This window comes from Podarcis erhardii (assembly GCF_964252035.2).
Source record: "Podarcis erhardii genome assembly, chromosome: 4".
Classification (NCBI taxonomy): Eukaryota; Metazoa; Chordata; class Lepidosauria; order Squamata; family Lacertidae; genus Podarcis; species Podarcis erhardii.
This window is the reverse complement of record NC_138508.1, coordinates 74,613,572-74,639,326: the sequence shown is the minus strand read 5'-3', so window position 1 is coordinate 74,639,326 and position 25,755 is coordinate 74,613,572. Positions and strand designations below refer to the sequence as shown.

The 25,755-nt window shown below is 42.5% G+C and overlaps 1 protein-coding gene across 6 annotated transcripts in view; it reads right to left on the bottom strand.

Moving 5' to 3' along the window:
- HERC2 (HECT and RLD domain containing E3 ubiquitin protein ligase 2) overlaps positions 1-25,755 on the bottom strand; it is a 95,955-nt gene that overhangs the window by 16,831 nt on the left and 53,369 nt on the right. For all 6 annotated transcript variants that reach the window (XM_081858951.1, XM_081858953.1, XM_081858955.1 and 3 more), the window contains 31 exons: positions 25,572-25,697; positions 23,941-24,049; positions 23,533-23,672; positions 23,057-23,247; positions 22,700-22,805; positions 21,786-21,877; positions 20,757-20,932; positions 20,180-20,291; positions 19,094-19,175; positions 18,815-18,958; positions 17,600-17,690; positions 17,277-17,454; positions 16,373-16,454; positions 16,122-16,293; positions 15,828-15,972; positions 13,859-14,084; positions 12,754-12,925; positions 11,861-12,044; positions 10,895-11,035; positions 10,200-10,391; positions 8,916-9,069; positions 8,178-8,285; positions 6,391-6,522; positions 5,931-6,089; positions 5,721-5,839; positions 4,760-4,885; positions 4,337-4,492; positions 3,555-3,670; positions 3,223-3,421; positions 1,849-2,063; positions 1,324-1,501 (listed from right to left, as the gene is read on the bottom strand). In XM_081858951.1, the coding sequence (XP_081715077.1) occupies positions 1,324-1,501; positions 1,849-2,063; positions 3,223-3,421; positions 3,555-3,670; positions 4,337-4,492; positions 4,760-4,885; positions 5,721-5,839; positions 5,931-6,089; positions 6,391-6,522; positions 8,178-8,285; positions 8,916-9,069; positions 10,200-10,391; positions 10,895-11,035; positions 11,861-12,044; positions 12,754-12,925; positions 13,859-14,084; positions 15,828-15,972; positions 16,122-16,293; positions 16,373-16,454; positions 17,277-17,454; positions 17,600-17,690; positions 18,815-18,958; positions 19,094-19,175; positions 20,180-20,291; positions 20,757-20,932; positions 21,786-21,877; positions 22,700-22,805; positions 23,057-23,247; positions 23,533-23,672; positions 23,941-24,049; positions 25,572-25,697 (4,523 nt within the window). The remainder of the gene's footprint in view (positions 1-1,323; positions 1,502-1,848; positions 2,064-3,222; positions 3,422-3,554; positions 3,671-4,336; positions 4,493-4,759; positions 4,886-5,720; positions 5,840-5,930; positions 6,090-6,390; positions 6,523-8,177; positions 8,286-8,915; positions 9,070-10,199; positions 10,392-10,894; positions 11,036-11,860; positions 12,045-12,753; positions 12,926-13,858; positions 14,085-15,827; positions 15,973-16,121; positions 16,294-16,372; positions 16,455-17,276; positions 17,455-17,599; positions 17,691-18,814; positions 18,959-19,093; positions 19,176-20,179; positions 20,292-20,756; positions 20,933-21,785; positions 21,878-22,699; positions 22,806-23,056; positions 23,248-23,532; positions 23,673-23,940; positions 24,050-25,571; positions 25,698-25,755) is intronic.

Here is a 25,755-nt window from a genome sequence, read left to right as displayed (position 1 = left end):
GACACTAACTTATGTAAAAAGGTAACGGTAACGGTAACGGTAAAGGTAAAGGTAACGGTAAAGGTAAAGGTAAAGGTACCCCTGCCCCGTATGGGCCAGTCTTGACAGACTCTAGGGTTGTGCGCTCATCTCACTCTAGAGGCCGGGAGCCAGCGCTGTCCGCAGACACTTCCGGGTCACGTGGCCAGCGTGACAAGCTGCATCTGGCAAGCCAGCGCAGCACACGGAACGCCGTTTACCTTCCCGCTGGTAAGCGGTCCCTATTTATCTACTTGCACCCGGGGGTGCTTTCGAACTGCTAGGTTGGCAGGCGCTGGGACCGAACGACGGGAGCGCACCCCGCCACGGGGATTCAAACCGCCGACCATGCGATTGGCAAATCCTAGGCGCTGAGGTTTTACCCACAGCGCCACCCGCGTCCCTTATGTAGGTCCCCTCATTATGTAGGCCAGCTCCAAGGGCCTTCTGGCGGTTCCCTCACAGCGAGAAGCCAAGTTACAGGGAACCAGGCAGAGGGCCTTCTTGGTAGTGGCACCCGCCCTGTGGAACACCCTCCCATCAGATGTCAAAGAGATAAACAACTACCTGACATTCATAAGACATCTGAAGGCAGCCCTGTTTAGGAAAGTTTTTAATGACTTTTGTTGACAGCTATGTTCAGGAGTTAAAATCCTGTTCAGCTTGGGCGTGTGTGCATATTCCCAACAGCGAAAGGTGCATGCAGCCAAAGGGAGACTAGAAGATGAATTATTCCTGAGCACTGGGCTGTGGTTCCCACACCCCCAAAAGCCAGCAGGCTTTTTCGTTGAAGTAAATGGCGTTTAACTGCCAAAGTGGCGATGGGCAGCAAAGGAGGAGAAGGAACGAAGAAAAAATAAAAGAAATGGTAATGGGACTGAAATAAGTAAGAAACGAGGGAAAATCAATGAACCCAGGACAGTGAAAGACGTACAGTAGGGAGGAAAGGTTTGTTGCTGTTGTTTAATTTTACCTCAGCAGTGGACAAATGTAAGGAAAGACACAGAAGGGAACCAAAATACAGGCAAAGTAACAGAGAAATAAATAAATAAATAAAGAGGAATATCAGAAAAGGAGAAGACTTAACTGATCAGAAAACAGTAAAACAGTGAGAGCCAGGAGTGTCAAACTGCTCTGTCCAGGCAGGAGGAGAAGCAGTCTACCTCCCATAATTCTCTGCTCCTGCCTGAGTCTTGTGCAAGAGGAATAGCCCAATCTGAAAACTTCAACCTCCACCGTAATAAATAGGAGGCTTTTGTAACCATTTTTTTAAAAAAGTGACTGAAGCATACGACACCATCTCACCAATTTCGGTTTCAGCTGATCCTCACTATCCCCATGGCCAAGTCGTCCGTATCTTCCCTTGCCCCACGTGTAAAGATCCCCTGCGGCAGTAATGCATGCACTGTGCGCTCCGCCCGCTGCAATGTCAACAACTTCTATGCCTCGCAGGGATTCAATGACTCGAGGACGATCGCAAGGACTAAAAAAGAAAACAAAATGAAAATGAGTACCCAGTTTATTTATATAGTGTAAATATAGCAAAGTAACTGACGGCGGTGGGAATCATTAAATCATAGCTTGAAAAAATCTCACAGCATAAACCACCCCCTAAACAAGCGTTTTGTCTGCAAATAGAGGATCGTAACACAGAGGTCAAGTGTTTCATTCCATTCCCATCCTGTGAAATGGCATGAGAGACTGCATGGAGCAGGAGTCCATTCAGCCAAAGTTTCACACAGAGGCACACATTTTCCTCTGTTTTAAGATTCTGCAATGCCTCCCATGTGCTTATAATATATTCTCCAGTTAAAAATTTACTGTGTTTACCTTCGGTTGCCATGACCCAGCTTGCCATCCTCTGCCTCTCCCCAGGAATAGACTTCTCCTTCAGAAGACAGCGCCAGACAGTGCTTTCCTCCAGAATTCACAGCAACTTTCTTTATAAAGACGTGCTGAATGGACTCTAGCAACGTTGGAGTAGAAACGGACTCTGTCCCCCCAATTCCAAGCCTTCCACCTGCCCCGTATCCTGTGGCGTATAACTAAAAAGAAGAAAGGATCTGTCAATCATATGAGTTTGTTGTATCATTCATTCTGTTTCTGCTATTCATGCTTTGAGTGCCGTTGTTTATGCAGCAAGAAGAGGGGATCAAGAGGCTTAAGGTAGGGTTGAGGAAACCCTACTTGCATGAATACAGTTCTATGGAGACCTGCATTGTTAGTCACATGGAAAGGATGAGCTTTGTAGCTATTTGTTTGGAAATGATCTGTGTTGTGCAGACGCTCTCAGCCTTCTTACGCTATATATTTCGGGCTGATTCTTAGGTACTCTGTGGAGCACACTCAGCTCTTCTGCATGGTCAAGTTTCAGACAGAAACCGTAAGGAATAGGTGGAGTATTTAGTTCTTCCCCACAACACTGCTACAGGGGGGATTTCAAGAAAATAACTTTGCCATTCACCTGATTGCTTTTTTAAAAATATGAATTGATACAGCAAGGGAATTAAATCACACAGAATGTGCAATCACACTGCACAGGCAACAATAATAATTGGTTCTTATGTTCTATGAAGCAGCTTTCCTCTTTTTGTAGTTCTCATGAATCCGCTTTTATGGTGCATTTGTTTGTTTATATCCCACCTTTCTCCCAGCGCAGAACTCAAGGCAGCTCACGTGAATTAAAGCACGTACAACTAAAAACACACTAATCAGCATAAATATTTTTAAAACAAATAAGTAAGTTACCCTGTTAAAACAGCACTGAATTTGAACACTTAAAACCATTTAAAAACGTAAAAAGAAGATAAAATGCATTACATCCACCTTCATAAGACCCTGCCACAACAACCAGTTAGTGGCTTGTGGCCTGTCTAAACAAAACAAAACCAAACAAACTATGACTATAGTTCTAGCAGATTAGAGTTTTCAATATACAATCTCCATATTCATGATACAACGAAAGCTCTAAACGAATTGTGTGGTGATTTATGCCTCATGCTTAATTGCCAATATTGCTGCAGAGCTTGGAACCTAGAGGGGTTTCCTGTGATCGTCACTGGCTTTGTAGCTCTGATCTCACATAACAAACGTTTTTCTTTAGAAGTTTGCAAATCTTTCTTTTCATTCACTGAGCATGTTCCCTTCCTGCTTCACAGACAATTTCAATGTCAACGGCTCAGGTTGACATTAACATCATCTTACCTTCCCATCAGCAGTCACTGCAAAAAGTGTCTGCTCTCCGCCAATCAACTGCACTGGCCGAAGCGTGGCAAGGGCTTCACAGGGAGTAGGAACTTTGACCTTAGCACCTTCTATGCCTCCAAGCTGTCCTCTGTGATTATGGCCCCAGCCATAAATAGTCCCGCTGCCTCCAGCAGAAAGCGTCCAATCATCCGGTCGCCTGTTGAGAAGAGAAGACCTGAAATTCCGTATTCCCTCAAACTTTTCATATATTCCAAAGACGAAATGCAGTACCAACACTTTAACACCCTGCCTCACCCCCCCCCCAAAAAAACTAGACGTTTTCAGCTTACCTGTTCATCCACTGTACAAGCTGTTCATCTTGCTCTCGCTTAAAAACATCATGGCTCTCGTGCAGAACATCCATATTTTCATTATCTGCCATTAGTTCTCGAATTTTCTTGGCCACCTGCAATATAAACCGCACAATTTAGTGACTGGTTAAAGAAAGTGCAGTTTTCTTCATGGTTTGAATTTTCCTTGACAGTAATAGCAGCCAATCAGGCACTGGAATCTCCACTGAAAGAGTGAAGGAGCTGTTAACTAGGCCAAATATTGGAAGTTCTCAAACGATATATCCTGGTGGTCTTATTTGGCATATGTACTTAAATGTCTGCATGCTTGCACCATTGTCCATGATAATACATTTTTTCATATGTGTGTACACACATGCTCTTAGGGACGCGGGTGGCTTAAACCACAGAGCCTAGGACTTGCTGATCAGAAGGTCGGCAGTTTGAATCCCCACGACGGGGTGAGCTCCCGTTGCTCTGTCCCTGCTCCTGCCAACCTAGCGGTTTGAAAGCATGTCAAAGTGCAAGTAGATAAATAGGTACCGCTCCAGCGGGAAGGTAAACGTTGTTTCCGTGCGCTGCTCTGGTTCGCCAGAAGCAGATTAGTCATGCTGGCCACATGACCCGGAAGCTGTCTGCGAACCAACGCCGGTTCCCTCGGCCTATAGAGTGAGATGAGCGCGCAACCTCAGAGTCGGCCACGAGTGGACCTAATGGTCAGGGGTCCCTTTACCTTTACACACACACTCTTAAGCATGAAGCTGAACCAGTTCTCCAAGTACCTCATCAAGGAAGAGGCGAGGCAATGGTGTCCTCTTATCAAGGGCTACAGCAACTCTCGAAGCCATGCAGTATCTCCTAAACCAAGCCCATTTGTGTGTCTCTGCACAGCAGGGAAGGGTATCCAGTTCCAGATCACAAGCAAGAGCTACAAGCACCTACAAATAAAAACAACATAGTTCGAAAGCACAAGGGCTTCAGCAAGACCAGGCAGTAATATGCTGGCTGTTCTTCAGGTGAAAACATTTTTAAAGTTCTCTTTAAAAGATATGGCTTTCTTCTTTTCTTGTAGGAACATCTCCCCCCACCTCTCTCCCCCTTTATCCACGTAGCATAGTTAGGATTGTAATGACAAATTTCCCCTTAAGTAATGCTAAGGAGACCCCGCTCTGGGCTTCCACGTTTTGTACCCCATGCCATCCTACCTTAAAGAAAGGACTGTGGAGAAGTTGTTTGCCACCTCTGACAATGGGGTCTTCGTAATCAAACTGCCGTTGCAATGCTTCAGGAAGGCCTTTAACAAGAGCAGCTAAGGCACTGCCTGTGAAACTCTAGGGTAGGGGGGAGAAGCAGAATAAAGTAGTATTAGTTTCTAAGTGGCACTTGATAATGGTTGCACTTTTATAATGAAGAAGTTGTAAACCTATACAATGGTACCTCGGGTTAAGTATTTAATTCGTTCTGGAGGTCCGTTCTTAACCTGAAACTGTTCTTAACCTGAAGCACCACTTTAGCTAATGGGGCCTCCTGCTGCTGCCATGCCACTAGAGCACGATTTCTGTTCTCATCCTGAAGCAAAGTTCCTAACCTGAGGTACTATTTCTGGGTTAGCGGAGTCTGTAACCTGAAGCGTATGTGACCCGAGGTACCACTGTACTGCCAAACATCACTAGATTGGGGGTGGGGGTCGTGAATGAACTCATCTGTGTAACTATAAAAGATTTGCAGGTACTGCCTAACCAACTCTAATGCAGTTTTTTTTCCTGTATAAAGTGTTTTTACGCCACTCTAGAAAAAAAAAGGCTCCCAGAGCAGCTTATAAATATCAGTAATATTAAAAAAAATCAATAATAGTATTTATCTTGCCCCCCACCCCCCAGTTACGTGGCTGCTATCACAGAATTCATCATAATTTGGAGAAGAGGAAGGAAATTCTCTTGACTGCTACTTGCTAAATGGTATGAAAACCATCTGTCAAGTATCTAAAAGACAAGCGAAACATTACTCAAAGCATTGCTAGAGCTTTAAAAAGCCCCAGGTGGTGTGGTATTACATGTTTGATTAATGACAGGAAGGTTGCTGTGAGCTATTCGTGTCTTACAATTTACGCCAGCATCAGAGCAAACTCAAGAACTCATGGTGCCACTGGAAATCTGAGCTTCTTACCATAGCTCGTGCTTCGCCATCGTTGTCTCCCAGTATTCGGTTGATGTTAATTGACTGGCCGAATTCAGTAGTTAGCAACTTCCGCAGTCTCTGTAAGGCCCACATTCTGTGACCAGCAGCTACAAATGCGTAAGATACATATATATAAGCAGATCGGCTTAGCAATCCATTAAACATACAAATTAGAAACTTTTCCAAAACTGCACCTACCTAGAGCACTCAGCTGTGCGCATGCTGCCAGCGAGGCTGCCAAGCGAGGAACTATGCTCCTGTTGGAAGCAAAATTCAAACGGAAATCCAACAAACATGTTACCAAATCCATTGATGGGCAAGAAAGGATGCAGCGATCTGAAAGAAGGTCTTTGGGACCTATGGGCAGAAACAGGATTAATATTAGCCACTCCTCTGTCTAACACTTGGGCTTGTACTATTTATTTGAGACCTGGCCTTCTGATGTAAATAAATCACCCTGAGGCACCTTACAACTTAAAAAATAGACAATTATCAGCTCAACCTGGAGTCCAGATTTTCTTTAACACAGACTTAACTTAAGCTCTCTCTTTCCTCCTAGCTTAAGTTGTTTCTTAGCTTGCTAGCACAACTATCCCTGATCCCTGTGAAAAACAAAGGAACAAATATGCTAGTGCAATTAAGCAATTAAAACATTCACCGGCCGCCGGCATGATGGGATAAACTGTGAAGCGCCAGCCCCATCCATTCACAGAACCGTCGCTGATGAATTTCCATTTTAATTCATCGCCTGGAATGCGCAGCTCACTAGACCAGTCAGACCATTCGCGACCTACAAGTTTGGATTAGACAAAGAGTTAACAAATGGCTGCAGAGTTTGCTATACGTCACTCACTAAAGCGCCACACACAATGATGGTACCCACTGCCAATAAAATTCAATTTCACTGGGGACTACTAATAACTACTAGTATCTACTACTACTAAAACACAATGTGGTTGTTGAACAAAGTGGCACTGAGGCTCTATCTGCAGCAGATCAGTAAGAATTAATATGAACCCAGAATCTGTTATTACTGGTTCTGTCACTGGAGATGCAAGGGAAACAACCTTACAAAGCCTGAAAGTTGTCCTCGGATCCAAGTGGTTGTTTTGTTTCCCAGCTAAACTGTGAGTTTCACAAAGCACAATGAGAGCATGAAGAATGAAACTAGAAACTAAAAGCTAATACAAATTGCCCAAAAATATTAATAAAGATAGTAAGGTAAAAGGTAAAGGATTCCTGGAAGGTTAAATCCAGTCAAAGGTTACTATGGGGTGTGGTGCTCATAACAGTTTCAGGCCAAGGGAGCCAGCATTTGTCCACAGACAGCTTTCCATGTCATGTGGCCAGCATGACTAAACTGTTTCTGGCGCAAAAGAACACTATGACGGAAACCAGAGCGCACACAAACGCTGTTTACCTTCCCACCACAGGGGTACCTATTTATCTACTTGCACTGGCATGCTTTTGAACTGCTAGGTTGACAGAAGCTGGGACAGAGCAACGGGCGCTCACCACTGCCACGTGGATTCAAACCGTCAACCTTCTGATCAACAAGCCCAAGAGGCTCAGTGGTTTAGACCACAGCACCACCTGCACACGCCAGAAGGATTGGGTGGAAATATTCAACTCCAGTGCTCACAATCTATCAAATTGATTGTGGATTAATGATTATTATCATGCTTCTGTAACACCATTTATGTTGTTAGTTCCCCAAGCTACTGTTCCCAAAAAATATCAACCTATCATCTAGTAGTGAGGAATGTGAAGCTCAAGTGATGAATGTGGCCAACAGCCAAATCCTATGAGATCTGCTGCATCTAGTCCACATAGCCACCCTATTCAATGGAACACATGAGAGAGGTCAGCGAAAGCTGAAAGCCCAAATGCACTCTGTACAGCTTTGGGATCTAGGACTAACAAAGACGTGCTCCCTACACCCAGTCTTTCCCTCTGGGTGCAGTGCAAGCATTGGGTGTTGTTGCCTAAAGGCACTCTCCCAGCTCCTTGGGAAACAGCGGCCAACAATGTGTGCTTCCAGTCGCCCAACTTTTCCCCTGGGAGCTGCAAACTACGCAGCAGGCACAGAGACAAGCTCTCATGCCTTCCCATCTGCAGAGGAAGGATAGAGGGGTATCCCTGTTGGGCAGCTGGAGAGCTAACTGCCTGGAAGTCGGAAAAGCAGCAACGAAGAAAGAGAAAGGGGTGTCAGAAAGAACAGAATGGGGGAGAGAAGAGGTGCGTCTGCCCATTTTTGGTTCTTGGCTTTGCCTTCCATCAGCTGTAGTCCCCAATGTAGCTTTCCCATAGACCTACCACCCTCCTTATATAAAGGTTTCTCACCCCTGTTAAGAGACCAAACTGTAATACGTTTTTTTGCTGATAAAACACAAAGAACAATAAAGCGTTTGGCACAACGCTAAATCTGATATATTGTCTCATTACCTGATCGGACAGAAACTATCCGGTTGACTCCATCCATGACAGTGAGTGGGTCATGGCGTCGTTCTGTGGAACACTGACGGTCAAATTCTACTCGAAGCCCTTCAGCACCTAAAGGGTGAAAGCCACAGAAGTAAAGCTCCTTCTTTTCTTTTCTTTTCTTTTCTTTTTTTTAAAAAGAGCATCAACTTTCTGACCCTGCAAGATAAGCATCTGAAGTACAAAGCATTCATAGGCTTGTGCGTACCTTTTACAACACCAAACCTGAACTTCAGCTGTTTAGCTGAGCATACTAGCACTTGCAACAAAAATTATTATTTTACTAAAGAAATATGCTATGATTTCAATGGAAAATATGGACACAGCTACTTCTGAATGAATCTAAAATATCCACCAAACAGTTATGTCCTAATAGATATAAAAGCCATTGTGTTGCCAAAAACATTAGTGAAACGATGATGGAAGTATTGCCCTCTATCATTACATCTGTGTGCCCAGGAATAATCAAGCAATCTTTGCACAATCTTAAGGACAAACTGCACTGCTTTTTTGTTGTTGTTTATATACATTAGAGAAAATTAAGCCCCGTTAGCAGCTACAAACATGCATGATTTACTACCCTAACAAAAGTTGATGAAACCACACACTTTCAGTAGCCCCTATTCATTTGGTGTATAAATTTTAGTGAAGGCAGAGAATCCATTTACACCTTTGAGTGTACACCTTATGAGAATTTAGTACCTGGTATTTTAACAGTGCCACTGGTAGAAGTATCGTCTGTATATGGATGACTACTTTCCACCACCACCGGTTGCGAAGACAGGCGACCGCTTTGCGAATCTGTTGCCACGTCTTCCAGCTCCGTAACGCACAGCTCTAGCAGCATATCAGCAACCTGAAAATACAAATCTCGCGAGATTTATTTTTTGCATGCATAGATACTCCTCATTCTTTTTGCAGGTCAATCGATGTTCCAACAATAGCATGCTTAAAACAAACATTAAGGTTGCTACCAGAATTGGTATGTAAATTTTAAAAATTTGCAATAGTTGTTTCAAGCAAGATCTATAGCAGAAAACAAGGTGAAACAGTCCCTAGATGCAGGGGCATAGCGCTGTGTGCCGGCGCCTGGGGCAGGAGCGCACTTACCCAACCCTTGCTGCTGATGGCTAGGTGCTAGCCAACCCCCCAAGCTTCTGGGTCCAGAGCCGCAGTCCCCCTGCCCCCCCCCCCATGTTATGCCAGTGCCTAAATGTCAAGGAGGCATTGGGTAGGAGGCAAGCTGATCCTTCAGTCCAGGAGTGAAGCTGCCTCTGAGAGGTAGTTTGCTGGCAACAAGAAAAAGGTGCAGAATAAAGGAAACACTAAATAAATAAATCACATTGAAGAGAGATGGGGGTGGCCAGCAAATCCACCTGGACCTCATTACCCGGCAGCCCTTACTGACTTTCAGGCCTTTATTTTGTTAAATTGGAAATACTAATTTATGCTGTTGCAATTTGGCTTGTTTACCTTATGGCAGAACTGTTTCATTGTTTATTGGCCCTGTTTATGGGATTTTGTATAGTCTTTTTCAGTTTATTTGTATTACTGTGTTCCCTTGCTCTGGGACTGAAAACGTTCGGTGAAGAGTGGGCTACAAATACTGTAAACAATTTTTTTTAAAAATAAAACAGAGGAGAAAAGAACCAGGCTTCCCCACCGACTTGCTGTATATGTATGCACCTGCCCTACAAAATTTCAACTTTGCCAGCTCATTCAATAAATTAACTTCTTTCCAGTTCTAAAGTTTCATCTCAATTCAGTTACAGATTGCAAGGGCTACTGAAGAATACTCTGTAAACATCTTTAACCATCTCAGGTGTGTGTGTGTGTATACAAATGCTCACTGATATTCCTAGATATTTGCAGCAGACTCTGACATCTCAGCCACGTATTAACCACATCAGGAATGTCAGTATACTTAAGAAGCATTACAAGTACAGAGCAACTGATGAAGCAAAACCCAAGGTCATTCTAACCAACCTGAGGGTAAGCAGTGCCCATGCCGGACAGCACAGCTGAAAGGACATCCTTGCCCTTCTCTCCAGCGCGGCTGGACACGGCCAGCTTCAAGAGGTCCACCATGACTCGGGTGTCATCTGGCACCAGAAGACCAGTGAACTCATCCAAGTACTGGGGCTCCGGACCAGAGACTTTGCTTTGGCTTTCTGCATCCTTCAAAACAAAATGGAAGAAAAGGCAGATGAAGAGAATACGTAGAAGCCTAAACGAGGTGCCCGAAGACAGAAGCACACACGGGACAAGCCCATCCAGAAAGCAAATCTACAGGCCTGGATTCTGTAGTCTCACAGGCTTATACATGCTTAATCTGTATTTTTAGCACTTCAAAAACAACAAATATGGCAGAGGGACATGTTCGGGGATCCAAAACAGATAATATTGTTCAACTGTGGTGCACTGCATTATCGTCCCAACAATTCTAAGTTGCATTAACTTCTAGGGTCTACGGAATGCAATTAACTAAAAATTTGTATTTTTCATAAATACAGACTAGTGCATAAAGAGGTAGATTAATGTGATGATCATAGGAGCATCTGGCTACCCAACAACCCAGCCTGTACATGGTGCACGTTCTGCATAAACTCTCTCAAGCACCATCCACGTTCAGTTACTTTCAGGGAAATGCAATATATCAGTGGGAAAAACAGAAACGGTACCTCTTTGGTTTTGGTCATGGTCTCTGCTATTATACTGGCTGCTCCGGGATCATCGGTAACAGGAATAAAAGGACGAGATGAGGCTGCAGAAGCCGAAGGAGTTACAGCTGAAGGAGTCACAGCATCGTCTGTAGAAGCCACCTAGCCAAGCAGAGTTGCATGACAGTAAAAAAGCTTGTTGAATCAGATACAGCAGGACTTTGCAAAGCATTTGCATCCCGTTTAAGCAGTATAAAAAACAAGTCAATAACCACAACAGTACCATACACAACTACCCTAAATTAACATTTTTCAGAAGTTCACCTTTGCCCAATTACTTTCATTGCTCCAAAGGATCATTGCCATGGCAAGAGCTTACCAACTAAAATGCAAGCCAAACATGCACAGCTGGGCTTGCCAGCTTCTGCAGTGGCCTTTCTTCCACTAAAAATTCCCTTCTGGAGTCCTTCCATAAGATAAATGCTCGAGATGGCCATTTTCAAACAATTATGTAAGATGTGGAAATTTAAATTTGTATCCTTAGCATCTGCTATGTGAGCTAACTCTTAGTGTCTTAAAAATCTTGCTAGTTTACTTTTCCGGGTGTAGTGTGATTCAGCCCACAAGTGACTACAGTGGTTCTCGAATGGCTTGGCTCCCAAATGCGGCAAACCCGTAAGTAAGTGTTCCAGTTTGTGAACGTTTTTCGGAAGCCAAACATCCGACGCGGCTTCCGCTTGAGTGCAAGAAGCTCCCACAGCCAATCGGAAGCCGTGCCTTGGTTTTTGAAAGGTTTTGGGAGTCCCGAAACGGATTAAGTTCGAGAACCAAGGTACCACTGTATTTTTAAATCCCGCGAGCTGGATTGCAAACAATACAAAACCTTCTATGCAAGCAAACAAATCTAGACGATCAATTGAAAGTTTTCTACTACCCATCTTTCTAATAATTCAGTCAAGGGGGTGGGGAGTTGGGGGGGGGGATTACCTCCACTCTCCTGTCTTGCCATGGGGTTGGGCTCAGTCTCTCTTCTACATCTACCACTAGCATACTATCTTCTCCATTGGGTGCACTGCCCATAGAAGAAAGGTCTGGAGGAGCAGGCGAGGAAGACAAACATTCCACTGGTGCAATCATACTTGCAGGCATTAGTGCTCCAACCACAGCATCCCTAAAATCAAAAAGGAAAGCATTCAGAATATTATTGTGTTACATGACACTTGCCTCACTGGGCAGAAACAACATCAGATTCATTATTAGCATTTTAAAAAAATTACATTGTGATAAAGTCGCACAGAATCGTGGTACTTGATCCATCAGTAGCACAAATAAAGAACCCTCTTAGTTCAAGCATCCCTAACAGGAGAGGCCACAAAACAGAAGATAGCCTACCATTCTTTTTAAAAATTAAAAATAAAATACATGATAAGCAGGAAAGACTAAGTCAAAGGAGACTGAGGACAAGTAAAACATTTCAAAACTTGTAACAAAGATACCCTAAGTAAGTTAGCAATATCTTCGCTAGGTCTGCTTTGGCTATGAAAAATTACACATACATGTGTTGCTTCCCCCCCCCCCACCCACCCACTAAAAACTGACCTGTTAACAAGTTTATTTAACACCCAGCAGAAAACTCATATTATAGGAACTGTCCAATCTGCATGGACATCTGCATCACACACCCAAAAAACCAACTATACTCCAGATGAAAAGTGACCGACAAACTTCTGAACCAAATGGTGTACTTATATGATTTGTGAAATGAGCAATTTCCTTTCACAGAATCCAACGGGCATCAGAAAACCAGGGTGTAAGAGCCAAGCCCAATTAGATACTAAAAGAAAATGTACTTAACCATGTATCCTTATGCCCAAGCTTACCTGGCATACATGATCTGTAATGCTGTCAGTATATGAGACAATGCCTGCTGTTTGGCAAGGTTGCCATCTAGTGACAAAAGGATCTTGGCAAGAGAAGGCCGGTTAGGTTTAGAGGTGTTTGCACCATTGATTTTGTTACTAGCAGCAGAAGAATCGGCATCTGATGGGACACCTACAGGAAATAAAAAGATTTCCAGGTTTCCCATTAGGACAAATTTACACACAGACTTCTCAGCCACAGAAGAACAAGCAGGGAAGCCCAAAGCTAGTTTGGGACCAAATATAAACTAGGAAAGATATTTGGCTCCTTCCTTCATTGTTTATAGATTTCAATTCCCTGTCTCCCTGCCCCCTCATACACATACAATCTCCTTCTCCCTTCCTTTCTCACATACACACCTTTGTGTTTTGCTACGTTCAGTATTTTTAAGATGACACTGTGGAGAAAACTTATATTTTACCATTAGAATGACTCTTCAATTAATTCAGTCCTGTTTTGCATGTCAAATTTCAGTTCAAGTTAGTACCAGAAGGCCAGGCAGGGGGGAAGACTACACAAAAAATTTTTTACATCAAATGCATCCTTACATATGTGTGTGTGTGTGTGTGTGTGTGTGTGTGTGTGTGTGTGTATACACACCCACACACCCACTATGCTGGCACTGGCACTCCTTTCTTTCTCTATGGCCCTGGTTAGCATCCCTCTTTTAGCAGAGGCCTTATTTGAAACTGAACAAGAACTTGAAAGTCAGAAACCTTGCAGACACACCCCCTTCCTCCTCCCCCTCCCCAAAGAATTATATGGTTTAAATGAAGAAAGTAGGGAGGAATTAAAACCAGATAACTAGGAGTGGATTTTTGTGTGGCAGGCGGGTGAACACCATTCACAGTTTGGCTCCTCAAAACTAATTCCTGGGCTCAGAATTCTTCAACCTCAAGTGTCATGTCTTTTGTTCTTGGGTCCAGTAGATCCCACAAGGCTGAGGTCTGGCCACTAGCTTTCTCTCTATGGCGATATTATTTTGCTAAACACACACAACAGCAACAATGCCACCACACCGCTTTCCTCTCTTACGCTTATTTGTCATTCATTTATTTATATTACCCAAATAGGATGCTCCTAAAGGATCTCTCGCTGTTTGAAAGAGAACGGGTTCGTGCACAGAGGGCGTAGCTACGTCCATGGTTGTCCAAGCCACGCTATGGGAAGACCCACAAGCAACACGGGTGATTTTCTGGCCTTCCAAACCTTGCACCAGAGTGGGCTTTCTGTTGACTGTAGTTGTCCCATTGCCTTGCTGTCCATGATCATTATCTCCCCAAGCATAAACCTGCCAATAAATCAAATCATTCTGTGCATCTCTCTTTTTCAGTGAAAATTTCACATACAGCACATTCAAAGTAATATAGAGAAATTATTGAGCCACGGGATATCTAACAGATGCAGAATCTTGCCCTGAACTCAGTTGTGTAGACGTAATCCTCGTTTTGTGTGTGGGTTACATTGTGGACCCCCCCACACGCATCAGAAGAGCAAACGAAAGCCCGTTCCACCCCACTTTGTGTTGTCTTTATGATATTTTGGGGCTATTTTCAGGTTATGCACTGTGCACACACGTCATCCAGACCCGCCTAAATAAGCTGCTGCTTGTATCCATATGCCCCATTATCTTTGCTGAAATTCCACCCAATGGAAGTTAAGTTTCAGTCTAAATGGAACTGGAGCAAACGGCTTGAATAATGATTCCAGAAAGGCAAAGTTCATCACACATACCACTACACTAAAAAGAAATACAGCGTAGTAAAAATTTTACATAGTGGCTCAAGTTATAGCATGGCTAAGAGTGAACAAGGAGTGCATTTTTGTTTCTGGAACCATGCTCCTCCTCCCCTCCTCCTGCTGGTGCTGCTGCCTTGCTATCAAGAGCTACATCACAGTTTGGCTTACTATTACCTCCAAACCCAGGCTACTGGGGTGTCTCACTTCAAAGCAAGGTTTGGTTTGGGCTTACTGCTTGTAGCTTGTTGGGGGAGACAAGCCCAAGCCCAGATGTAACTCTTGGCAGTGCAGCAGCAGGGGAAGAGTGAAGCAGCCACAATTCTTTCCTAATGTGCAGTGCGCATGTTTAAGCATTCATGCTAAGCCACAGACTAGCTTAGCATACATGTGAACTAGACCAATGATCACTAGCCGCTATGAAGTCCCAATACAGGCCAAACAATTATGAAAATAATTTTAGGAACAAAAAAAGCAGGTGAGTCACATTAGCATCTACCTCCCTGACTGCTTCACCAGCAACGTTGATATATTTATTCTAGTGTTTCCAAATGCAATTAGAATTCTTGGCAAAATAAATTCATAAAGTGTAGATTCCTGGTGGCTATTTCTGAAGCAAAGTGAATGGCAATGAGGAATAGGGACTTCACAGCACATGCCTCTGGAAAATCATTCCTATTCCCTCATTAGGCTCTCTCCTTGATGACTTTTTAAGGCACCCAAATATATTACTCTTCTAAGATGATTTGATGCTTCTACTATATTTGGTTTGTGTTGCCAAATGTCACCTTTGTGGAAGTTTTCTGTGGTTTTGTATTTGCCGAGTGCCTCATAAATTCCACTGATTAAGAGGGCGGCATAAATATTCTAAGCAAAGAAAGATAATCATTTTACAATAGCCGCATTTGCTAAATGAAGACTGTAAACAAAATACACTGTTTGTTCTTTCTTACTGGCTTAAGAGAAGAGGAAGATAAAGAGGACAAACATTATTCCATTTGCTGAGATAGAACCACTTAATATAATGGACAATGTGGCAAAAACTGTGAAATGTAAATTGCACTGGAAAACATCCTACAGCACTATTGGAAAAAGAGGCACAACCAAAGAAGAGCCAATAATGGCAATGGTTTTAAGTGATTCATCACACAATTCCATTGCTGCATTACGTGCTCCAGCACTTACTTATTCATTGCCAGGAGCTCAAAATTCAGTCCAGAACAAGTTATGGCAAGTAGATCCCATGGAACTTACTGCCATGTAATGGTCTTGTGATGGATTGACAAATGGTTCTTACCTGCCCTGTGTCAGTGACTGCTAGGCAATGGAGTGCACCTACAGCCACGTGCACTATCTTCTTCGCCCTCAGCCCTTCTACCACTTGGGGTTTTCGTACATGGACATCAGTTCCGTGTCCTAGTCTGAAGTAATCGCCTTTGCCCCTGAAGACGAAACAATAACATTGTTAGGATGATTATGTGTTTCTCTGATGACTGATCAGGATGCAACCCTACGATTCCATTCTTCCTATCAGTTTGGCTGGTTTTATGACAATGGGGGAGGGGGACGCAATTTGTTAAACGCGACATACCATGTCCAAACCACCCCAGACTTGGTTAGAGCCAAAGAGAACTGAGCTCCGCACTCTATCTGGCAGACTCCCTGGCCATTCAGCCTTTCAATGTTCTGAGGAATGTTACATCCTTCACTTCCTCCTCGACCGAGTTTTCCAAAGTCTCCATCTCCCCAGGAAAATACGAGCCCTAAGGAAAACAGGCTTGTGTTAATTGCTGCAACGGCCATACGGTATTAAAGCGGCAATAAGGAGGAGAGGTTACTTACCCTCATCGGTCAAGGCCAGCGTCTGAGCGTCTCTGCTCCCACAAGCAACCTGAATGACCCTATGACCAAGGAGCACTTTGACCTACAAGGCAGAAAACACAGGAGGTTCATTCATTCATTTTGAACTGTGTGCAATTTGCTCACAATTTAAGAGATACATTTGATCTACAGATACCAGTTTAGGCCAGAAATTCAATTTGGCACAGTGAACTTAAGAGAAAAAAGTTGATTTAAGCCCCACCCCACCCCACCCCACCCACACCCAAAAAGAAGGTCTGCATGCTCCCATTCCAGATCTCAAGAACGGAAGACTAAGAGAACAAGAAGGAAGAGTGGCTGAGCGCTTTGATATCTGTGATTGCTGCTAACCAACAATAAAACAATCCAGAAACTTGGGTCTGTGTAAGCTGCAATTAATTAAAGAAAGCAACAACACTGACTAAGTCTTCTCCTGATCCAATGAAGAAGAAAGAAGCTTACCATTTTATTTATTCATTAACTCAGGGTGGATTTCAAAATAACACATAGGTAAGAGATCCAAAGTTTAATAGCCAATATGATAAAAAAATCCTTACCCAATATATTCATCTAGCAGGCAATGCATCCATCAGCAGCTGTACTTGATAAATTAACCCCCTCCCAAAGGGCAATGTGACAGAAAGGGAAAGAACGCTGGCACCAGCCAGATCTCAGAGGGGAAGGCATTCAATAAATGGGGGTGTACAGTTCACACACCTCATTAGGTAGGCCCATCTCTGATCCAGATACCCAGAGCATTATTTTAAAATGTCGCCTCTACTATATACTGAGTGAGGGCATTTGGGCCGTTTTCCTACTTTTGCTGTATTTCAGCAAGCCTATGCGCTGAAGTGACCTAAGGTGGGAAAACATATTCTGATTTTACCATCTTTGGCTTAAGTTGCGTAGTGTTGTCCCCGTGTCCCAGTCGACCATATTCCCCGAGGCCCCATGTATACAATTCACCGCTGGAGGTGATGGCAGCACTGTGAGAACTTCCACAGGCAATATCTCGGATCCGCTTTGTTTTCAGTGCTTCTATCAGCCTTGGTTTATCACAGTTCCTGAAAGCAAAAACAAAACCCAAAATGCATTGTGTTTGTTTAGCCGGGTTATTTAATTAAACTTTAAATTAGGTATCACAAGCTAAATGAACTGAGTGTCCAATATCCAGCAAGCACAGAGCAGCAGCAAAAATGGCATCCTTACATTCTACTGAAGTGTCCAAGTTTCCCATCATCTCCTTCGCCCCAAGAGAATACCTTCCCATCAACAGTTAAAGCCATAGCATGGCGGCCACCTGGAATGGATAAGAATATGAGAAGGTTGACAAGGTAACACACCAAGATTAGAGGGGAGGAAAGGGAGAATCAAACAGTAGAAAGAAACCTCTTCAGAAAAATTGGTAGCAACAGTGGCTTCCCTGCACTCCCTTCCATGACAAAATGCCTTGTGTATATCTCTAATATTAAATTATCTAACCGAAACTGATTGAAACCCGCAATGCATTTTGCTTTTACACAAAAACAGAACACACTCCCAATAGCTCGTTTGAAATTTGTGGTTGAACCCAAAGCAGAACAGGAAGATCATGTTCAGATCAGAGGGTTAGCTGTAAAAAAATGAAACTGGGTTTAGTGATTCCAACCAGAAAACATAGTGGCTCCAATCATGAACATTGTTTTAAAATATGGTTTAATGCGACTGTGGAACAGACGGACTGCATGTAGAATGTGACAGCCTCCTTTCTGTAGCAGGCAAGTCTAAGGAACTAGAGACCACTGTGTGCAGCATCTCTGTTTGCTAACAAACACCACAATGTAATTACAATACATTTAAGTATTTTCCACCCTGCTAAATGAAGAAACGGGGGAAACTCAAAACAACTCAATTAGCTTATTTTCACTCTGTACTTTCACCCCATCACATGGCTGCACACATTCAAACCCTAATCTACATTTCACAATATTACTTACTTACTTCACCAAACTTTTATTAGGCATTACAAATATAGGCTATCATAAAACATCCGTATGTAAAATTTTAAAATATATACAAATAAAGAGCCATGTAAAAATATGCAGTAACAAGGATTTTCAATGGAGCTTCCTTCCCGCTAAATAGTGCTATTCACCACTGTAAGAGATGCTACTGATAAAAACTCAGCAGTTAATTTCGCAATATTCATCGCAGTATTAGCACAGAGAAAGTGCCCCGCTAACACAAGTTTCTAAGACTAGATACAGCACTTGCCCTTTCACAGGTAACAATTCCCTATGCAGAGTACTGTGCAGAGAGAAAGCATGAAGAATACTGACATGCAAAGTAATTTTGACTTCTAAAGTAGTTTGGATAAGAAGCCTATTTCAATTTGACATAATAATCTTACTGATTCCCACAGACAGGAAAGGACAGATTTGGTACCTGAGTGAACAGCAACTTTCTTGACTACATAATTACTGAGAGCAGTAATCTGCCGGGGAATGGGAACGGTTCCACTCGATAAGCCTAATCCCAGTCTTCCATTGGTGGCCTCTCCGCAGGCATACACTTTACCCTCCACAGTCACTAAAAGACAGGAGAAACTCAGAGTTCCATTACGGAGAAATTAGGACAGCCAAAAGCAGCTTCATTTTTTAAAACAAATACAACACCTTGCATATCAGTAGATTTAAAAAGCTGCGTGACAGAGAGCTCCCCTACCTGCAAAAAGGCTTTTGGATCCCCCAGCTACCTGCACCACATTCAAGGCAGAGAGGGTCTCGGAAAACGAAGGAACCTTTATCTGTAAAACGCAAATTATACAGAAAATAAACAAGCGTAAGGCATTTCAAAAGCACTGGTTTGCCTATGGCATACCTAAAACTGTTCTCTCAATCTTAGCAAGTCATCTTCTGATCATCGAGTGAATGCTTACCACACGTTCAAAGAATACTCTTTTTATTCAAAAGATTTTTAAGTTATGAATTAAGTGTCCCTGCATCTCATTTAGCACCAGCATTCACATCTGCCTTTTGGCCCAAAGCTTATTTCCTGGCTGTCAGGAAATACGCACAGTTGCCAAGTTGACACGATATGTGCTAATCTTGTTCATGTTGCTCAGACCCTGTAAGTCGCTCCACACAATGTATTGGCTAGCTAATGAACAGCTGTTGCCTAATCAAGGTAGAAATAAGTTGCTAGTTGATATACCTTTCAATTTTGGGTCATATGCTTTCAAGTAATGGAAGCCAATGCTTTCCAAAAGAAGTCCAAGAATAAAACGCAACAACCCATCTTTGCAAGTCTGTTAAGAAGAGAAGTCCTGCCAGATGAGACCAAAGTATATCTATGTTCAGCATCCTGTACTCATATTGGCCAAGCCCACGAGCAGTGAGTGGATACAAGTGCTCTCCCTGCTTGTCCTTCCCGACAGCTGAGATTCAGAGCCATCCTGCTTCTGACAGTAGACAACGTTCTACTATGTCATATTGTTTACAGGATTTTAGGTGTTCCGGTCCTGACCACTGCAGAGAACCAAGTTTTTTTTAAACAAGGATGGCCTCCTCCGTAACACAGCTGAAGCTGCTGCATGGATGTTAAATCCGCGGCAACCAGCAGCTGTTAGGAAGAGACCTAGGGCTGTATGTAAATTTAATAAACAAACAACCTATCCAGAAAAAAAGAGGCATGACAAGACATTTAAGGTGGTATTGCCTTGCAACACACACAGAGACACACAAAGAAGAAAGGAAGCACAACATTGTTTTCATGTATTTCAATTTTTTAAAAAAACAAAACACCCAATACCTTAGAACCTTTTAATCCTCCTAGTTGGTCTTTGTCATTCAGGCCCCAAACAAAAACTTTGGTCCTTATTGTCGCTGCTGATTCCAAGCCTGTCGTCTTCTTTCTAACAAGGCTAAGCAAGCAAGCAAGCAATGAGTTAACTTTCCAATTTATATATTGGGATTGTCCCTAGGATTTTAATGGTCACCCACCTATTCACTATTTATTTGCAACAATTGCAACAATTGCATCACAACTATTTTTGTGAAAATAATGAATTGAATTTGAGATAGATGTAGTAGCTTTGTACTAATGTAACATATTACTACGTAACACTGTATTTTAAAAAATTTAAGTTTCTGGTTGTTGCGTCAGTTTTTGGTACACCGCTCAAATATATTTTTAAATATATCAAGCAGTATAGAAATCAATCAATCAATCAATCAATCAATCAATCAATCATCTGTTAAAGAAAATAAAAATAAGGAACATTTGGGACAAAGTATTCCTAATCCTGAACTTGAAAGTCCCAACAAGTTTAGCAGTGTGCAATTACATGTGGTGTTTTACAAGAGATCTTTGCTCTAATATTCCATACCTCCCAGTGTTAGCTTTATCATCTTCATCTTCTTCGTTATCCGAAGCAAGAAAGGGGACTGCAGCCAAGTCTTCATCCTCTGCCCGAATACGCCCCAAAATGCTGAGACCATGTATTTTGCAATCAATGCCAGAGCTCCTGCACTGCTTTATAGCCACTTCAATATACCTATGATACTGAAATTAAAAAGGATTAAGTTTATGTGTTGGTTCTTAATATACTTAATGCCACAAATATAAGAAAATACGTGACAAAAGGATGGAAGACTCTAGAGAACTGCCTACCCGCCTGCCTGCTTTAATATTATGATTGAGACTATGAAAAGGGAAACGAATTAATTATATATGTATGGACTTGTATCCATTTTTACCTACTTCTGACCTTTCTTCTCCCTCCTGTTTTATTAATATAAAAGGGACTCTTTTTAATAATAAAAAGTCTGAATAAATGAAAGAACCACTCCTGTTCTTAATTCTGCTCAGGTGTGCTCTGTAATGAGCCATCCTAACTTGGTAAGACCTTTATTGCTTTGGGAAAACCTGAGGCACTCTTACTTTTCAGAGAGAGACCCTCAACCACATAGGAGGTCTAACCTCTGACAGACCCTTGGGATTCTGACAAGCGTCTTCCTGCATTCCAATGGATTTTTACTTTTTCTTTAGACGCGGCATCTGCGTTGTCTGCATATGCAACTATACCCAACAAAAGGAGGGGATGGGGCTCACAAAAACATTAATTTTGTTCATTAATGTCAAGATTTAAACAACAGACACATAAACTCCAGCCAGTGTCCTCATTAAGCAACATTGCTGTGGAGAGATCACAGCATCGTTTCTTGGCAAACAAAAAAAAATTCCTCATGTGCCCAAAAAAGTAAGTGACAAAGGAACTCTTCACAATAACAGTGGGCATTTAAATCTGACACCTTGTAGCGGAAAGCCATGGGGGAAACATAGAGAATATACATTTTACATGGGTTCGACGCACAACTTTCTTAATTAGTCTTCCCTATAACCAGCAATAACCTACCTCTGTGCAATCACCGAGAAGAGGAACTGTGGTGTCTGTAGGATTAATGTTGATTGTCTTCAGCTCTATGAGATTGTTTAAAGAACTTCCACCTGCAGCATAAGGAAAGAGACGCATGCTGGATTATTTTTAATTTGGGAGTTGTTGTTTTTCAGTACAGGCAACTCTCAATTTATGCAGGGGTTATGTTCCAAGGCACCGCATGTTAAGTGAAATCATGTATATTTGAAACCATTGTAAAAGCCTGCAAACGGCCTAGGACCCTTGTACCTACGGGACCACCTCTCCTGGTATGTCCCACACAGGAACTTACAGTCTTCAATCAAAAACATCTTGGAGGTCCCAGGCCACAGAGAGGTTAGGCTGGCCTCAACCAGAGCCAGGGCTTTTTCGGCTGTGGCTCTGATCTGGTGGAATGCTCTGTCATAAGAGACTAGGGCCCTGCGGGACTTGACATCTTTCTGCAGGGCCTACAAGACAGAGCTGTTCCACCAGGCCTTTGGCCAGGGCACAGCCTGACTCCCTCCTTTGGCAATCCTCACAGAACTCTAGCCCAATGGTTGCCATTGATCTGATTTGAATTAATTTTAGAATGAAATGATTTTAGAATGTTGTATTATTTGACTGTTGTTAGCCGCTCTGAGCCCAGCTTTGGCTGGGGAGGGCGGGATATAAATAAATTATTATTATTATTATTATTATTATTATTATTATTATTATTATTAAACACCCTGATCTGCCCAAGCCCTGCTCCACCCCTTTTTGTGATATTTTCAGGTCACTTCCGAGTTTGGAATGCACATATCAGATGCACCTAAAACAGACACTGCCTGTATTACCATACTGCGAGTAAACAAAACAAGTTGCTCAATAATGAAACCAATTCCCTGTAGTCAACACTGGCAGTTCCATACCTGAAACCACAACCAACGAGGGCATGTAGCTGCTGTCTGCAGGATCCACAATCATTTTCAGTCTGTGTACGAGGACATCCGGGAAAATCTCCAAACGGATCCAGTGCTGGGGGGGAAATGACTACAATTATCTAAAATTCTCTGGAGGCACGGTGGACTACAGTTACATGTGAACATGACTACTACTTCTTAGAATACAATACTTGCAAGTAGTTTAAGATAATAAAAACAGTATTACTTTTTTCAAAAAAAAATATCTGCAGGTATAGTTCTACTTTTATGAAATGATGATGACAGCAATGAGAAGATTACACTGAAATGTGAGGGAAGCTCACAAACGACTTCTTTAAAACTCACCTTTCCTTGGGAGCCAGAAGACTGCCAGCACTGGTCCCCACCATTAATCAAACGTGAGGCCTGATTCACGGAAGACGACACATTCAAATTTTTAACAATTCTTGACCAATCATCCAGTAGCATCCCTCTCTGGCTACTGTGACGCCTCTTCAGTTGCTTTCCGGAGCGGCCACAAAATACTGGAGATTGACCTATTGTAAATAGTGTTGTAGATTTGAAGACAACTATTTAATTCAGGAGCATGCTATCCTAAAGGCTGGAGCATTATACTGAACTGTATTTGTAGAGTTACAGCACAAAGCTCTTCCTACAAGCTTTGTTCACAATAAAGAATTCTGCTGAGTTTATTAGAAAGAGGAGATCCAATGAAAGTTAATCAGAAGCAGTTTTAGAAAATGGGGTTTCCAAAAACTTTACCCACAACAAAGAGTTATGCAGAAACGTCTCAGACTTCATTAAGCTATAACGTATAATACCTGGCTCGTTTATTCTTCCGAAAGTGTGTCGTGTGTTATGTTTCCTGGTTTTGAAACAGGTTTCACAGAAATCAAAGTCATCACAGTTTCTGCATTTAAATCTAGGTCCATTGATGGGAAACATCTGACAGCCATCACACCTAATTGAAACAAAAATTCAATTATCACATTAGCTCTTCTATTCCGTTCACATAATTTAATCCAAACAAATTCTCATTCTATACCGTCTACTACAAAAATGCCTACTCTTTCAGGGTTTTTTACCTGTTGCATCTTGGGGGGGAGGGGAGAATCAGGCGATGTGTTATGTTATATAACACACTAGAAGAAAAAAGATGCAACTTAAAGAAAAAGCCACAATAAAATGGTTAAAGGGCTTTTTATTATTAAAAAAAAAACCACACTCACGTAACCCCTGGATGAATACTGGGAACAAGTTCCATTTCTGACAGTAATCCAGTCCAATGAGACTGCTGAGGAAAGTCAACAATGACATCTTTACCATTGGCACTAAAAGCTGTGGCAAGAGAAGAAATGGAAAATATAAAAAGTATTTGTGAGATATACACATACTTCAGTGACTGCTGTACTGATATTTCCTACTGATGAAAGTTCTGGTATAAAATATTTAGTGGTGTACTCAATTCCTTGCTTTAAAACAACAAGCTTTCTATAAACCTGAAAAACAGTATTTAATCCAGATTTTTAGACCGCCTTTTCGTAACTTGCGCCAAATATTTAATGCATGAACACTAACCAGCACTTCTAACTCGAGAACAAGTGTAATAGCTATTGCTTTATCCTGAAAATAAATCAAATCCAAAATGTGAAGCAGGCATATGTGACACTCTGCCTCTATTTGAAAGCTCATGTCAAAAACACAACAAACTGCCCTCCCTTTCCTGATGCAATCTGAACTGTCAGGTGGAGGAAAGCACAACATGACTTTCAGAATGACCAAGTAACTTTTAAAGCTGTGGTGTTCCTTTTTAATAGCTCCTTCAGATAAACTGGAATATCAAATTATGGAAATATCAAGCTCCATGCCGTTATATCCCCCCCCCCAACCCATGAAACAGGTATGTCTTATGTCAAAACTGTTTACCAAAAAACTTTGACCCTAAATTCTGTGACTGAAGCACTGCTCACAAAACAGGGCTTTCCAACCTCCCCGCTTCCTGCTGCAGGTCCCTATTCCCCACCCCCAAAAAACACCCTGTTCCTGAGGATTCAGAGACACAGTGGCCTAGACCATATGTGACACTAAGCCATACTATGACTTAGCATGAGCAGTCAGGCTCCTGGGGAAGTTTGCTCTTGGTTATGCAGAGAGCTCAACCATGAGCCCTAATTCAGTCCACACGCTACATTAAGCCATGGCTTAGCTCAGAATAGCAAGGCAGCAAAACGATAAGGGAGGAGCGAAGTTTCTCGGACCTCTTTTCTGGGAACGCACACATTCACACTAAGCCATAGTTTGGCTTAGAGCGACATGTGAACCAGGTCTTTGGGACAGTGCAAGGGATGCCATGAAGAGCTGCAATGGGAAAGCATAACTGGCAAATACTGTTGACATTTGCCACCTTACATGGGCAGAAGTGTCTCCTGCTCGCACAACAACATACTTAGAGCCAAGCCAATACAGTCGTACCTTGGTTGTCGAAAACCTTGGCACTCGTCCGTTTTGGCTCCCAAACGCTGCAAACCCAGAAATGAGTGTTATGGTTTGTGGACATTCTTTGGAAGCCGAACGTCCAACGCGGCTTCCGATTGAGTGCAGGAAGCTCCTGCAGCCAATTGGAGGCCACGCCTTGGTTTTTGAACGTTTCCGGAATTCGAACAGACTTCCAGAACGGATTTCATTCAACAACCAAGGTACGACTATACTTCCTGTTCATCAGAATTTGCTATAAAAAGGCAAAGCATTCCAACAGTTCAATATTAATCATGCAGACAACACTACAATTCTACAAACAACGAAGTCCGTAATTCTGTGCAACTCATCCAACAAACATTTTCTTTTAAAGAATACACATTACCTTTCACAACTCCCACGCTCCTGTGGGTAACAGATCCCCACTTGTACTTGGGTGTAGTCACAGAGGTTTTCACTCGCACTTTGTCGCCAATCTTTATGTGTGATGGAGAGCTCTGTGGCGGGAATCCTATTTAAAAAATGCAAAAGCAATGAAATTAATGTCTTTGGATTTTGAGCGTGTAAAA